Consider the following 16983-nt stretch of genomic DNA (forward strand, 5'->3'; position numbering starts at 1 on the left):
CAATTGCTTTTTTAACCATCTTGCTTTCTCAAATTTGCTTGAAAATGCACCATTTGCCCACTCTTTTTCCACATTTTCTCGGGGGGGGACCCCCCCGAACCCTCCTTATGCTGATCGGGCGCGCTCGCTCGCCGCGGTGCGTTCCACCACACGTTTGACGCCCCACCACTTTCAAATGTCACCAGCCGCCACTGCAAGACACCTATGTCTATGTACCATATCCTGCTGTTTCACAGAAGCTACTATCAGTTCAAGGTGGGCCAGGTGCATTTTCAATTTGCTGTGCTCCCCAATGGCCTCACCTATTCCCTTAGGATGCTAATGACAGTGGTGGCTGTAGTCATAGCACATATTCGGAAGCTGGGGATTCCAGTTTTCCCCTACCTCAAAGACTAGCTGTTGAAGGCAAACTCGCCACTGTATCTTCCCGAAACCACATTACAGGAGGTTTGTAACTTGTTTTTTTCTACCCAGTTCATCCCATGCCTGCCCATCAAATACACATCTGCCTATTCTGAAGCGCTTTCATGGATGCTCTCAAGCGCATCGACTGGACTTATGTAATTGCCTCCTGGGTCTTCTACCGCCTCATTCGCTCTCCTAGAGAAATTCTGGTCTTCTGTGAAGGTAGGGGTAGGGAGCGTTGAAGAGGCTTAGGCCTTTTCTATATATATTCGATTTAACATTACATCATACAAGAATCATTATAGTGGCTTTCTTTACTAACTGATAAATGAAAATGGGAAACATTATAGCCACAATATATTTTTGGATGAAAAGAGGATTGATGAAATCAATAGTATGTTTGGAAAATTGTTTAATATAAAACAACATAGTCTCTTTTCTAATAGAAATGTCTACCTTCTGCTTCCTTGCGTGTAGAAATTATACTTTTGTAGCTCTTGTGACAGCAGTGCTGGGAGAGAGGGGGATCTGCAGCATTAAACTGATCCCACGACCCAGAATGCTAATGTTAGCTGAAAGGATACCCGTTCCTGTAAAAAAAAAAATATATATATGAAAAAAGGGCCACCGAAGACTTCAGTTCGTTTTTGTGTGTGCAAGAGATGCTTGGGACTTAGAAGTTATGGAACTATTTCTGGGCATCTTTGAAAAACGTTACCATTCCTTAGACTTTGTTTTTCAAATCGTGTAATGACTTAGAAACAGAGTGGCGACAGTCTGCAACAGGTTTTCACAAACTCAAGATGTGCACTGTTCTGCAAGCATGAAGCACTGCCTTTGCTCCAATCTTGGGGAGTTTGGACTTGACTCCTCCTGGAAATGAAGAGGAAAAAAAACCTTTCAGATGCAGTCTAGAGGTGCTTCCTTTTTCTCAGTACACACAAAACACTCTGACCTGTCCAGTAATCTGGTACATTGTCTCATCTGCGGCACTTCTTCGGATCTGTGGCACTATCTCTTACTCCTGTAATCCCTCAACACACTCTGAGCTGTCACGCACACAGTAATATGGTACCTCTTTGGATCTGCGGCACTTCTTTGGATCTGTGGCACTATCTCTTACTGTTGTAAACACACAACACCCGCTGAGCTGTCCCGCACGCAGTAATCTGGTACCTCTTCTGATCTGCGGCACTTCTTCGGATCTGTGGCACTATCTCTTACTGTTGTAAACACACAGCACACACTGAGCTGTCCCGCACGCAGTAATCTGGTACCTCTTCTGATCTGCGGCACTTCTTCGGATCTGTGGCACTATCTCTTACTGTTGTAAACACACAGCACACACACACAGCTGTCCCACACGCAGTAATCTGGTACCTCTTCTGATCTGCGGCACTTTTTCGGATCTGTGGCACTATCTCTTACTGTTGTAAACACACAACACCCGCTGAGCTGTCCCGCACGCAGTAATCTGGTACCTCTTCTGATCTGCGGCACTTCTTTGGTTCTGTGGCACTATCTCTTACTGTTGTAAATACACAACGCCCTCTGAGCTGTCCCGCACGCAGTAATCTGGTACCTTGTCTCATCTGCGGCACTTCTTCGTATCTGTGGCACTATCTCTTACTGCTGTAATCACACAACACCCGCTGCGATGTCCCACACGCAGTAATCTGGTCCCTCTTCTGATCTGCGGCACTTCTTCGGTTCTGTGGCACTATCTCTTACTGCTGTAATCACACAACACCCGCTGAGATGTCCCACACGCAGTAATCTGGTACCTCTTCGGATCTGCGGCACTTCTTCGGATTTGCGGCACTATCTCTTACTCCTGTAGCTCTTCTTCACTGCCCGTTTGTGCTTGCAGTAGATGATTCCGTCATAACCTGCTGTTCTATCATGCTGCAGGGGATTGCTGTTGCTTCCAGGATGCCTCACAATATATTTTTATCCAGGTTAGAGATGTGTAGGTGACATTGATTCACAGCAGATAGTAGTTACCATACCCTCGACTGAAAGATGTCGCTGAAGAAGAGAAATTTAAATGTGAGCACTAATCTGTTGCAGTCCTGCAAGATGCCAGCAGACTGGATTACTTGCCATCATAGTCCAGTGACACAGTTACTCTGTTTTATAACTATTCCCTTTTATTTCAGCGATCTAAAGCTTTGAAACTCTATACATAGTGTTCTTAAATAGAGAATTGGACACAAACATGTAGAAGCTAACTTTCTCTTCATCTTAGTGCCCGTCAAAGTAGCTCATTCAGGTATTTCAAGAAAACAGAACTTCGCCATTGTTGGGTATTCTGGGCAAGAAGTTTTTTTGGTATATCCTGATCAATTTTCTGTATTTCATAGTTCCTGTTATGTGGCAACTGATCTTTGCCTCCTCTGCCTTTCTTAAGCTGATAGCAGTAATAACTTATTTGGCAATAGATGGCGGGACAACCCAGACTGTAGGCTTCGGTGCATTTTGTTTTTATGATGTTTGGCCCTTTTGGAAGCTGGGCGATAACCTGCACTCAGGTGGCCTCTTCCAGCCATTACTCTTTATCAGAAAGTTGAGACCCTCGAGGTTTGTTGGAATAGAGATCGGTCCCAAAACACCAAGTGGGAGCTTATGTAAAGAGGTTTTTGTTTAACTTCACTGGTTAAAAAGCATCCCAAACCTTCATCCAAAAACCGGCCTGTGCCTTGTTGGAATAATGCCCTGTTTTATCGGACAATGTTTGAAATGTTAGTGCTTAGCAATGTTGCTTCTCTTTATTCTTTCTCCTCCCATTTTGATTGTTGGCAGAGGATGTATGTTTAGCGGATGTGAGGAAGGGCGGCTGCCAGTGCAGCAAGCAGCTTTGATACGTAGATCACATGTGGGTGAGTCTGGGGTAAGGTGACAGTGGGGTTTGAGGCTGCATTTTGGGGTTATTGCAGTGTAGGGGAAGGAAAGCAGACCGAAGCAAAGAATGCTTCTTTGACCTGGAATGCTGCACGTTACTTCACCTACCTTATATTTTTTCACTGTTGCTTTTGGGAACTTAATACTCCCTACAATCCCCGTAACCAGCATGCAGTCTGCCTATTTCTTAGACAACAGCACTATCATACTTGGTCACGTTGCAGTCTTGCAAGTAGATTTGAGGCGGTGGTGTTTTTCATCTTTATCTGGTTCTTTCTTACACTGAGAGTATTTTGGTGTAATGCGCCTGTTGGATAGCTCCTTTAGCCCATACTAGAACCATGCACTTGAGCCAGAACACACAAATTAGCCAGTGCTTTGTCATTTTTAGTTCACAGTGAAGCAAGCATGAATTGCATCTTTCTTTCATTTTATAAAGGGCTCAGTCTGTCTTGCCAGGATTCGAGCCTTGTACTTTAGCTTGCTGAGCTATCTTTCCATCATTTACTAACACTGCTGAAAAGTGCAGTCCGTCTGAATGTTTACATTACTTCCTTTAGAGATTAAGATCACTCATTCTAAGTGCTTATTTTCTGAAGCGCTTCTAGATGTAGACAAGGCATCTTAGCACAGCGTTGCTCAGTGAGCTGGGATTAAATGTGCTAGAATGCGGAACGCCCAAGACTGTTCTTAATAAGTATTGGCCAAGGCAATAGGCTTCGCGCATGCAAGAGCTATTAGCTGTGTCAATGTGTTTTAACCATGTTGTACAGCTGTGTTGCTGCTGGCCGAAAGTAAAGGAAAAAAGCACTATGATGCGGTCAAAGCACTTTTTTACTTTATCATGCTGCTCAGTAGTCGCTTTGCTGTACAGCATGGCTAAACAAAACCAATAGTTGTTCTTCTGGTGAGACCTATTGGCTTTGCTAGTGCTGGCCTTTTCTTGCTTCCTCATCCCCATCGCAGGAAGAGAACTTGAAAATGGAACCACAGAATGTGCGCTTCTTGTCTCACAAGCATCAAATCCTTCTTAATGAGGGATGGAATGAGAATCCAACTGCACATTCACTAAACATTAGTGTTGCAATTGTTTGTCAGAGAGGCAGCAAGATCAGATCATGTAACTGCAACATTTGGCATTTTACAAATAATTAGACTGCTCTACAAGGTATTCTTCCCGGTATGTTCTTCAGTGGGAGTCTGCAAGTGAGCCACATGCTGGGAGCAGTATATTATAGAGACTTCTTACCACAAAATCCTTACATTAGAAGTAACGTCAGGCATCAGGCTGAATCCGGAAAAAAAAGTCTTGAACAATACCACTAGGTGTCGGTAGGTGGCACTGTCTGCGCCAAAAGTGTCATGCACAGTACCTAAATAGGTACCACCCCAGCGCTCTGATGTGGAAAGAGAACAGACGTAGTACATTTTTGACTAACTTTTGTCAAAGTTTTGTTCTTTTCTTTGTAAAGTTTTTTTTCCTTCTGGTGTGGCAGGAATGTCATCCAAGAAGGCCGGCTTCAAGCCCTGCGGCGCTGGTCACCGCTCGATGTCTGCGACAGACCTGCTCCTTGAGGCCCCCTGGTTACTTGAGCACACCCATGACCGAAAGGTCTGCTCTGATATCCACGCCATGCACCCGAAGGTCTTGAGGGAGCGATCCCTCAAGCTCCAGGAGGCTCGACATGTGACGCCACGATTATCCAGATCATGGTCCAGACGAAGGTCCAGGAGTGGTTGCAGAGTCCGAGAAGCTCGTTGCACTCGAAGTTGTCTGGTCATTTGAATAAGCCCGAATACAAGAAGAAATTTCTCGTCCATCCACTGACAAGGGAGCGTCGCTTGGGTTCTGGCTCTGTGATTGAGCCAGCACCTGCTTCTGCTCCGAGCCTCCCCGAGTTTCTGGGAGCTTGAGCGACCTCCACTCGACTAAATAGTTTTATGAGGTAATATCAATAGGACTAACAATGGAACCTTCTATTTTGCCAGCACCTGAAATTAATATCACCCTTTAATATCTTTCCCACAATGATATGCTATTACACATAAATCAAGGGGATGTGTGCATTCTGAGTAGCACCCATTGTTACAATGCTAGTTCCCTAGGGAACATAATCAGATGAATCGGACAGAAGCTAAGATGCACCACAAATTTATAAAGCACTCCAACAGTATCAATATGTCTATATCAAAATCAATTTCAGAGAACAAAGTAATCCTTGATTTCAGTTTCTTTATTCCAAATTCATCGGACAATGCAATGCGATACAGCCGACGCGTTTCGTCCTAACACAGGACTTCTTCAGGGCTGTTTAAAAAATACATAGATACAATACAATTACAAACAAGTCATATGATTAAAAAATATCCTATACTAGATATTAGTCTAATACACTGAGCCTACATAGCAACAGACAATTTTACATAAATTCTGTTAAGTTGAAAACGATCATTTGAAATCCAATACAAACATAACGAGAGTTGTTGTATTATATCTCATGTCCATAACTTCTCAATAGACCCCACATTGAAAACACAGCTAGACAAGTTTGTATTTATTAAAATATATATATATGAGATATTCCTGTTTGAAGTCATCTTGCATAAGCATCCAGGAACACAGAAAAAAGATGGGAAGAAAGGACAAAAAAAAAGCAAGTGGGAGCAGGAAGAAAGGAATAGGGAGAATTATACTGCCATTCAGAGGTTCGGGTCTTTTTAAAGACATACCCTTCGGTGGTTCCCCACTCTCTGATGGGGACTTTATACATTCCAAGATGGCCACGCCGCTTATGCCGATAATCACATGACCCGCAAGGGCTCTCGAATGCGAAATTTCTTCTTACGAAATACCTTATGAAAGGAAATCACTTTTCAGTTAACTAATTACAAACGCTATTAGCACTACTAAATAAATCTAAATATTAGACTCAATAAAGTGGATCTTGTCAGACATATGTTGTCTATGAACATTGTTGGTCTTTCATCACTCTGTATACTTGATTAGAATACACTACTCAAAGATGGCCACGACAGTTACTGTTTGTTTGTAATTGTATTGTATCTATGTATTTTTTAAACAGCCCTGAAGAAGTCCTGTGTTAGGACGAAACGCGTCGGCTGTATCACATTGCATTGTCCGATGAATTTGGAATAAAGAAACTGAAATCAAGGATTACTTTGTTCTCTGAAATTGATTTTGATATAGACATATTGATACTGTTGGAGTGCTTTATAAATTTGTGGTGCATCTTAGCTTCTGTCTGATTCAAATAGTTTTATGAGGCTATGCACCTTTGGGCCTGTGGGTTTTGAAGGAGTCCCTATTGGATCAACGCCGGCGACTGTTGCCATTTGGGCCCCATGGATCCATAGATGAATCCGTATTGGTGCCGGTCATGCCATGTTGACCTTCCCTGGCTCCTATCCTGAGGCCGATGCTCCTGGAGCCCTTGTTGCGCCACAGTGGTGCCATCACATTTACATCCTCAACTCTGACATAGAGCTGGAAGGGCGTCGCCAGATGCCGACTTTGGCACCGACTGTATCCATGCCATCCAAGACCTGAGCCCTATTCCTATGGGCTAGTACTCTGGGATGAATTAGGAGTGGTTGGACCCTGAAGAGTACCAGCCGTGTGAGTCCATGGACTAGAGTGAGGATCTGGGCAAAGCCAGTAGACTGGACACTTCTCCAGATGCTGGCATGCTTTCTCCCCCTACCGTGGCTATGGAGCAGGGAGCGTCGTTCGCAGTGGTGGTGCGGACGGAAGCTGAGGTCTTGGACCTTAGCTTGCCCTCGGTGGCTGTTAAGACTAATGTCTTGATGGAAGTGCCTTCAACCGGATTGTCCCCTTTGGAACCGCTTCTCCCATCCAGCAAAGCACTTACTAATGTCCTGCTTGGGGCCTGGTCCAAGCCCAGCACAGGGGCACTTGTGAACAGGAAAATCTCTTGCTCCAGGTGATCCCAAATTCTTCATGGAACACCCTACCCCAGGGAGCTTGGTGGTCCAAGCCTCCACATTGAACATAAATCCTGGTACAGTCCCAACTCCCCCACTGGATCGGGATTCCAAGGGACTGGACAATTTAGTCAAAATCTTTATATACACCAGCGTGGCATTGCAGTCTGTGAACACCGCTTGCCTTTTGGATCGCTTTTCTCACGCTCTGTGGGATACTTTTGCACAGGTCCTGCCTACGATCCCTGAGTAAGCCCTGGCCATGCTGTTGCTGACATGGAGGATGCAGCTAAATTCACCATTAGATGTGGACTAGACGTCGCTGACTCACTGTGCAGAGTAGTTTCCTCAACATTGGCCCAGCAACGTCACGCATGGTTGAAGACTGATGGCTTTTCTGGGAACGTCCAGTCATCACTCATGGACATGCCGTTTGATGGCTACCATCTCATCGGAGAGCAGGTGGATTTGGCCTTGGAGCTATTTAAGGACAGCAGGGCTATAGCCAGGTCCTTTGGCCTTTCTATGGCTATTCGTCACCCTCAATCTGCCTTTCGCTCCTTTTGTGGCCATGGAAGGGCAGGACAACCAGGTCCTTACCCGACCAGCCACCACAGCACACAAGCTTTCCAGCATCAGCATGTGCATGGACGTGGTTCCAACCGGCCCGTTGGTCAGGTAGCCAGCAGTCGGTCGGTCCACCCTGCACCCCCTTATCTGGCAGCCGCAGCCTCCAAACTCTCCTAGTCTACCCATTTCTCATCATTGGCACTCAGTGGGCGGCAGAATTCACCATTACGCCACTGGCAGTCCATTACATAGGACAGGTGGGTTTGCAGATTGTCCTTGGGGGCTACTCCCTCCCCTTTGGGTCTGCCGCTCCCTCCATTCCATCTACTTTAACAGGCTGATGGAGGGCCACCGAACCCTTCTCTGCTCGGAAGTGGCTGCTCTTTTTGCCAAAGGAACTATAAAGCGAGTGCTGACACCAGAAGTAGGACGTGGTTGCTATTCCCGCTACATTCTGGGGCCCAGGATGGATGGAAGCCATCGTCCTATCCTCAACATGCGCTCTCTCAATTTCTACCACAAGAAGAAGTTCAAGATGCTCGCTCTTGCTCAGATCCTGTCTACCCTGGACCCAGGAGACTGGATGGTAGTGTTGGACTTACAGGATGCATATTAAAGCATTCCCATCCTGCCTGCCCACAGGCGGTACCTGTGGTTCACAGTGGGCCACGAGCACTTTGTTTGCTGGGCTCCCTGTTGGCCTCACGAGTGCTTCTCGGGTGTTCACCAAGGTGAAGGCGGTGGTTGCAGCTCATCTGCAGATATCAGGGGTGCCAGTCTTCTCCTATCTTCATGGTTGGCTGTGAAGGTGGGCTCATTCCAGGCTGTCACCTTCCATCTCCAGACTGCAGAGGACCTCCTGCATTTGCATTTGTTGGAGTTCATTATCAACACTCCTGAAGTCAATCCCTTTCATCAGAGCTGTACTTGGCACAATGCAGTTTCAGGCCTACCCTCCCAAACAGCGAATTCCGGATATTCAGGCTATGATACCGAAGCTTCAGCCTCTATCCTGAATTTCTAGTGAGACCGACTCTGAGGCTGCTGGGCCTCATGCATCCTGCTTGTAACTCATGCCTATTGGCAGATGCGGGCTCTGCAGTGGGACCTGAATTTCCAGAGGGTGCAGCATCTCTTTGACATGGTCCAGATCTTGGAGGGAACTGCAAAGCTTCTGCAGAGGTGACTTAAGAACCTCAATTGGGTTGGGGCAGACCACTCTGCCTTCTCCAACCAGATCTGGCAGTAGTAACAGATACGTCACTCCATGGATGGGGCAGCCATCTGGAAGATGTGGACATCAAAGGACTCTGGTCTCTGGCAAAATTCGGACTCCACACCAACCTGTTGGAACTCTGAGTGATCCAATTGGCATTGAAAGCCTTTCTTACCCTCCATCCAGAGAAGCCTAGTGCAAATGTTCATGGACATCACCACTGCCATGTGTTACTGCAACACGCATGGCAGGGTGGGGTTGTGTACCTGTTGTCAAGAGGCCTTGCGTCTCTAACATGGCTGTAACAGCAGGGCTTATCCCTGGTGGTTCAAAATCTGGCGGGCTCTCTGAATGCCACAGCGGATGAACTCAGCTAGAGATGCCTTGCAGATCACAAGTGGCGTCTCCATCCACAGGTGGTGCAAGGTCTCTTTCAGCAGTGGGAAGAGCCTTGGTTAGATCAGTTTGCCACCGATGAGAACTTGCAATGTCAGCAGTTCTAAGATGACTCTCTTGGAGCTGCTTTTCGTCTCAAGTGGAGCTCAGACCTCCTGTATGTCTTTCTACCCATACCCCCCACCCATAGTTCTCAAGAAGATCAGGAATGACCAGACCGAACTCATCCTTGAGGGTTTGGACTGGGCATGAGTGTCTGATACCCCGAGCTGTTGAGCATGGCCATCGGTCCTCCGATCAGGCTGCCCCTTCAGGATGATCTTCTGTCACAGCGGCAAGGGAGGGTTCTCCCCCCAAAACTGTTAACGCTCCGGATTCTTACGTGGAAAATGAGCGGCAGTGGTTGACAGCTTTTGACCTTCCTCTCGAAGTCAGTAACTTTATCTTTGTAACCAGGCATCCCTCCACCAAGGCGGTTTACACCTGCTGTGATGCAAAATGTGTGGCTTGGTGTACAGAAAGACAAATTGATCATGGTTCTACTCACCCTTTCTCAGGTTCTCCTTTTTCTCCTTTCCCTTGCCCAGCAGGTCTGTGCTCTGGGCACTCTGAAGAGCCATCTCTCCAATATTTCACCTTTTCTGCGGTTTCCTGCTCAGCAATCCCTCTTCAAATCCCCTATGGTAAATAGGTTTCTGAAAGGATTGCAACATTTGTTTCCACCATTTCTTACCACCTTCTCTGTTTATCATGCCCCAGTGAGATCTCTGTCTCTCCCTCACTTTGCTTATCTGCGCTCCCTTTGAGCCCCCTGCACAATTGTTCTCTAGGGCTCCTTACAATCAATGCAGCCTTCCTGGTAGCAATAGCTTCTGCCTGGAGGAGCAGTGAGCTTCAGGCCTTGTTCTCCAAGCCTCCCTGTCTGAACATATAACCAGACAAACTGGTGCTTTGTATGAGAGACTAGAAGTATTCGGTAACGCTTTATCTGGTAGAGACTCTTTCTAGTCATGGATTTCCTACTGATCCTCCCAGCTCTGCGAATGGATTTCTAGGTACAGGGCTTTCCCCCTTCAGGGGCCCTAGCTTTTCACACCGGTGGTCGTGGCTATGCGCTTCTGGCATGGAACATCGTGAAAAGTAACAGATGTCAGGGGCGGTGGGGTGGCACCTGTATAGGCACTGTGTCCGGCGCGGATGACACAACACGGAGCCGGATGATGCCACCTACCAGTGCACATGGGTACTGCTCCAGAAAAATATCCAGATCTAGTATGACGCCTGATGATAATTCTATGGTAAGGAATCTGTGGCTAGATCGTCTCTACCAGATAAGACGTTAACTAAGGTAACTTGTTAATTAATTACCGTTGGAAGATCAAATTACTTACCTTAGGCAGTGTTTTTTTCTCCTGGATGCTATTTCATCTTGTGGATTCCTTTTTACACCCTTCTGATTAATGTTAACCTTTTAGGTTCACACTGTTCTTGTTTCCTGACCAGGATGGCACCTATAATTATATCTGACTGTTGGTAGCTTGAGCTGTGCTTTCTTTTGTAAATGTAATTTCCAGACAGGTGCAGCACCTTTCTCCTACAGTATTACAATTATTTTCAACGACTAGAACACCTTTGTGAATATGCACAATTTGTGGCAAATAAAAAGGTTCATCACAAAAAGTATTACCAAAGGTAGCTCAGTCTTTAGTCATTCTCCTAGATGCATAAAGCTTTGTTTTTGCCTCACATACTAATCCCTAACCAAGCAAATGTATTTTTCAGGAGAAATGTGCCCAGTACTGGCCCTCCGATGGGATTGTATCCTATGGAGATATCACCATTGAAATTAAAAAAGAAGAAGAATGTGAAAGTTACACTGTCCGGGATTTGTTTGTTACAAACACAAGGGTAACTATATTTTATACATTTAACCTTCACTGACTATCTTGAGATCTGAAATTACTTGATATACCTGTGGACATGAAGCATAATTCCAGGTCATTTCATTTTTTCCTTCCCACTGTTTTAAAGGAAAACAAGACACGGCAGATACGACAGTTCCATTTTCATGGCTGGCCAGAAGTTGGAATTCCCACTGATGGGAAAGGAATGATCAATATTATTGCTGCTGTACAGAAGCAGCAACAGCAGTCTGGAAATCATCCAATCACTGTTCACTGCAGGTACGTTCGAGACGGTCACGTGGCTTAGTTAAATTAGTTAATAGTTTTGTTCAGTTTGGAGCTTGGTTTTATTTGAATTTTGGAATGCTGCTTGATTTGATTTAGAATTTGTAGAGCGCAAACAATTATCTAAAGGCATCAAGGTGCTGTAGGCAGCCGTCCGGAAAGGGCCTGTTATACCTCCAGATACAGAAAAAAGGTCTAGAGAGGGTATAGCCAGGTCTTGGGTGCCTTCTTTAAGGGCAGGAATTGAGAAATAGCCCTAAGTCTTTGTGGACGATAGTTCCATAGTCTGCTCGCGACCGTTGAGAATGCTCTGTCGCCCCCATTTCTTCCTTTTAGTTCTCAGTACCCTTAGCTGGTATTGATGCGATGAACTGAAGTATTTACCTTATGTGATCCAACTAAACATAGCCTTTATTCTCGTTGGGTATGGGAGATAAAGAGCCTTATGCACAATGCAAAGAGATATGAACATAATACGCTTTCTGATTGGAAGCCAGTGCAGGGTCTTGGCTTTGTGAATCGCTAATCTCCCTATCAACATGAAATACATATTTAAACAATCCGTTTTCCCTGAGGAACACTCCTGACATCATGATCTTTCCCTTTGTTTAAGCTCTTCACTGCAACTTAATCTTAGCTGCTGCTTTGAGATTCTCTGTCTCTGCAGTAGTTGATGCTTACATTTCTAGTATGAAGGTGATGTTATTGTACATGGAGGCATTAGAGGACCTGGATTTTTTTAAGACCTACAAAAATTAACATCATATATCACAGCATCTGAAAGAAACACGTTAGTTAGATTCCTCACCTTAGAATATCCCCAGGCGTCAGACTGGATCCGGAAGATTTTTCGTCAGCAATACCCCTTGCGCGTCGCTAGGCGTCGTCTGCGGCTCCGCGTCCGTCGTCGGCGTCGTGCGCCGGGATGACGTCGTCGGAGTACTTAGACGCCGCCCTCGCGCGCTGACGTCAGTTCTTCTTTTTTCCGCGCCAGTAAGCGCAGATCCGGGAGAGCTACCCCTTTTAGTCTTTTTTGACTAAATCTTTTTGATCATTTTTGATCCCTGTCTGTCGACATCTGGTGCCGGTAGGATGCCTGGGTTCAAGGCTTGTGAAGACTGTCATCGACTGATGTCGGTGACCGATCACCACCGCCGGTGCCTCTATTGCTTAGGCCTCGACCACGACGCGGAGTCGTGCAACGACTGTCAGGCCCTGACTTCGAAGGCTAGGCGGGAGCGGTCCCGCAAGCTTCTCGAGCTTCGCCACTCGGCTCCGCGTCGTGCGCGATCCCGGTCCAGGAGGAGGTCCAAGGATCGCTCGCGGAGCCCTAGCCGACGCCACCATCGATCGTCTGGCTCCAAGTCGTCGGGTAAGTCCAAACACTCAAAGAAGTCCAAGAGGCGACATCGCTCTTCGGACTCCCCTCGCCGGTCGCGCGACTCGGCCGAGGGTCCAAGTGGTTCCACCCCCGCGGCTCCGGCGGAGCCGCAGGTGCCGCGTCCGCCCCCATACCTTCCGGTCCCTGGGGCTGACGCGGCGCCGGCGGAGATCAGTGCCTTCCTCTCGGCCATGAGGAGCCTGGCCCCGCCGTCGACGCCCGCTGGCGCGCCTTCGGGCCCCGCGGGCTCGACTGGGCGACCTCGCGTGCCGGCGGCTCCGGCCCCGGCGCCGTCGACGACTCCGGTCTCGACGCCGCAGGTCCCCGCGGGGCCCATGCCTGGGCCCCAGTCGACGCCGGTTGACCTTGTCACTCCTCCACCGGCGCCGACGCCTGAACCACCGACGCCGTCACCGGCGCCGCCGACGCCGACGCCTGTGACGCCGACGCCCCAGTTTAGCCCTCATCCGGACCCGACGCCGGCACGGCGTCCGCCGACGCCGCATCCGACGCCGCTAGAGACCTACCATCTCTACAGTCCGGTTCCGATCATTCCTCCTGTTTATCAGGAATCGGAAGAAGGGGGCGACTGGGAGGGGTTCGAGGACCCTCTGGCTGTTCAGTCACAGCTTTCTCAGGACTGGGCAGATGAGCTGGGGGAGGCCAGCGGGCTGGACACCTCGCCAGACGCTGGATTCACTTCTCCTCCGACCGTGGCTTCGGAGGAGGGTGCAGCATTTTCTGTGGTGCTGCGCAAGGCGGCTGAGGCCCTTGGGCTCGAGTTGCCTGCCGTGGCTGTGAGGACCAACATCCTCACTGAGGTGCTTCAAACCTCAGCAAGCTCCACTGAGCCTCTGCTGCCGTTTAACGAGGCCCTCACTGACGTTCTGCAGGGCACCTGGTCCAAGCCCTCCACAGTTCCTCCTGTGGATAGGAACGTTGCCAGGCGCCACCGCCCTGCTCCGGGCGACCCCAGCTTCCTGTCCCAACACCCCACCCCCGAGAGTCTGGTTATCCAGGCCTCTACTTCCCAATCCTCCTTCCCGACCGCTCCGCCGGACCGGGATTCCAAGAGACTCGAGCAGTTTGGCAAGAAACTGTTCTCGTCCCTTAGTTTGGGCCTGCGGTCTTTAAATACCGCCTGTCTCTTGGACCGTTATTCCCATTCTCTGTGGGATACGGTGGAGGACGTGCTGCCCCTGTGTCCGGAGGAGGTCCGGACGCGTCTTTCCCAGGCTCTGGCCGATGGGAGGGATGCAGCACGGCACGCCATAAGATGTGGGCTTGACACCACGGACTCGCTAGGTCGGGCGATTTCCACCACGGTGGCGCTCCGCCGCCACGCCTGGATGCGGTCCACGTCCTTTTCCGGGGATGTCCAGAACACCCTCATGGACATGCCCTTTGATGGCACTCGCCTGTTTGGTGAGAAGGCGGACAGTGCGCTGAACCGCTTTAAGGACTCCCGGGCTACGGCCAAGTCCTTGGGCCTCTCGGCTCCGCGGGCGCACACCTCCGCTTTTCGCCCCTTTCGTGGCCAAGGAAGGGGCGCCTCCTCACGTCCGCAGAGCCACCAGCCGCAGAACCAACCTGCGCGCGGTCGCGGACGTGGCTTCCGCCGTGGCGGAAATGGAGGCCGACGTGGTCAGCCCACATCCACCCCGGCAGCATCCGCCTCAAAGCCTTCCTAGTCCGAGCTTTCAGGCCCATACCACGCCAGTGGGCGGCAGAGTTCGCCATCACCTGCTCCACTGGCGGTCCATCACATCGGACAGGTGGGTGCTGCAAATCGTCCGAAGGGGCTACTCCCTCCCCTTCGAGACGACCCCTCCAGCCATGCCACCACAACACCACCGTATCTCGGGGGATCATTTGGATCTTCTCCGCGAGGAAGTTTCGGCTCTCCTGGCCAAGGGAGCCGTCGAGCGCGTTCCGAGTCCAGAAGTAGGTCGTGGTTGTTATTCCCACTACTTTCTGGTTCCCAAGAAGGGCAAGGGGGGCCTGCGCCCTATCTTGGACCTCCGGAACGTCAATGCCTTCCTCCGAAAGGAAAGGTTCAAGATGCTAACGTTGGCTCAGGTTTTAGCTGCCCTAGACCCTGGAGACTGGATGGTAGCGTTGGACTTGCAGGACGCATATTTCCATATCCCCGTCCTGCCGGCCCACCGGCGTTACCTGCGGTTCACGGTGGGCCAAGAGCACTTTCAGTTTACCGTGCTCCCCTTCGGCCTCACCAGTGCCCCTCGGGTGTTCACGAAAGTGATGGCGGTGGTCGCAGCTCATCTGCGCAGATCAGGGGTCCCAGTCTTCCCCTATCTCGACGACTGGTTGTTGAAGGCGGGCTCGCCCCAGGCAGTCGTCTCCCACCTCCAGACTACGGCGGATCTCCTGCATTTGCTGGGGTTTTCCATCAACGTGCCGAAGTCACACTTGAGTCCCTCTCAGACGCTCCTCTTCATCGGAGCGGTTCTCGATTCGGCGCAGTTCCGGGTCCATCCACCGGAACAGCGGGTCCGGGATATACAGGCCCTGATTCCCATCTTTCGGCCTCTATCCCGGGTTTCGGTCAGGCTAGTGTTGCGGCTTCTGGGGCTGATGGCCTCCTGCATCCTACTAGTGCATCACGCCAGGCGGCGCATGCGGGCTCTGCAGTGGGACCTGAAGTTTCAGTGGGCCCAGCATCACGGCAACCTGTCCGACCATGTCTTGATCTCGGAGGGCACTGCACAGCAGCTGCGGTGGTGGCTCACGGACCGCGAGTGGGTCAAGGGCAAGAGCCTCTCCCTTCCCCAACCGGAGCATGTCGTAGTGACGGATGCGTCCCTCTTGGGTTGGGGTGGCCATATGGGAGAGGCGGAGATCAGAGGCCTCTGGTCTCCGGCGGAGTCTCGTCTCCACATCAACCTGTTGGAGTTGAGAGCGATCCGGCTAGCACTGAAAGCCTTCCTTCCCTCTGTCAGGGGAAGTGTCGTGCAGGTGTTCACGGACAACACCACCGCCATGTGGTACTGCAACAAACAGGGCGGGGTGGGGTCGTGGACCCTTTGTCAGGAGGCTCTGCGCCTCTGGACATGGCTGGAACACCAGGGCGTCACCCTGGTGGTTCAACATCTGGCGGGCTCTCTGAACGCCAGAGCAGACGAACTCAGCCGCCGGTGCATGATGGATCACGAATGGCGTCTGAACTCCGAAGTGGTGCAAGGCCTCTTTCAGCAGTGGGGAGAGCCTTGGTTAGATCTATTCGCCACCGAAGAGAACGCGCAATGTCAGCAGTTCTGCGCGTTGGAATTTCCAAGGCGGCACTCGCTCGGCGACGCTTTTCGTCACGAGTGGAGTTGCGGTCTGTTGTACGCCTTTCCGCCTATACCACTTCTGCCCAGAGTGCTGAAGAAGATCAGGCGCGACCGGGCCCAAGTCATCTTGGTGGCTCCGGATTGGGCACGAAGATACTGGTATCCCGAGCTACTCAGTCTGTTGACCGATCCCCCGATACGTCTGCCCCTTCGGGAGGATCTTCTGTCGCAGCAGCAGGGGACGGTCCTCCACCCGAACCTGTCCAGCCTCCACCTCCATGCGTGGAGATTGAGCGGCGGCAGTTGATGCCATTTGACTTGCCTCCTGAAGTCTGTGATATCATTCTGGCAGCCAGGCGTCCCTCCACAAAGTCGGTATACGCCTGCCGGTGGAACAAATTTGTGGCATGGTGCACAGCAAAGGCTGTGGATCCCCTTTCCGCCCCTCTTTCTGAGGTTCTCCTCTTCCTTCTTTCTCTGGCCCGGCAGGGCTCTGCCCTGGGCACCCTGAAAGGTTATCTTGCTGCCATCTCCGCCTTCTTGCGGCTTCCTGATCAGCCTTCTCTTTTCAAGTCCCCTGTGGTTACACGCTTTCTCAAAGGCATTACACACACGTTCCCTCCTGTCCCTTTTGTAATGCCTCAGTGGGACTTGAATCTGGTTTTGACA

At 49.8% G+C, this 16983-nt stretch overlaps 1 protein-coding gene across 3 annotated transcripts in view; it reads left to right on the forward strand.

Moving 5' to 3' along the window:
* Positions 1-16983, forward strand: part of PTPRA (protein tyrosine phosphatase receptor type A) — a 991956-nt gene that overhangs the window by 953160 nt on the left and 21813 nt on the right. For all 3 annotated transcript variants that reach the window (XM_085642677.1, XM_085642678.1, XM_085642679.1), the window contains 2 exons: positions 11234-11359; positions 11483-11634. In XM_085642677.1, coding sequence (XP_085498803.1) covers positions 11234-11359; positions 11483-11634 — 278 coding nt within the window. The remainder of the gene's footprint in view (positions 1-11233; positions 11360-11482; positions 11635-16983) is intronic.

The sequence above is a fragment of the Triturus cristatus genome, chromosome 2_2 (assembly GCF_964204655.1).
Source record: "Triturus cristatus chromosome 2_2, aTriCri1.1, whole genome shotgun sequence".
Taxonomy (NCBI): domain Eukaryota; kingdom Metazoa; phylum Chordata; class Amphibia; order Caudata; family Salamandridae; genus Triturus; species Triturus cristatus.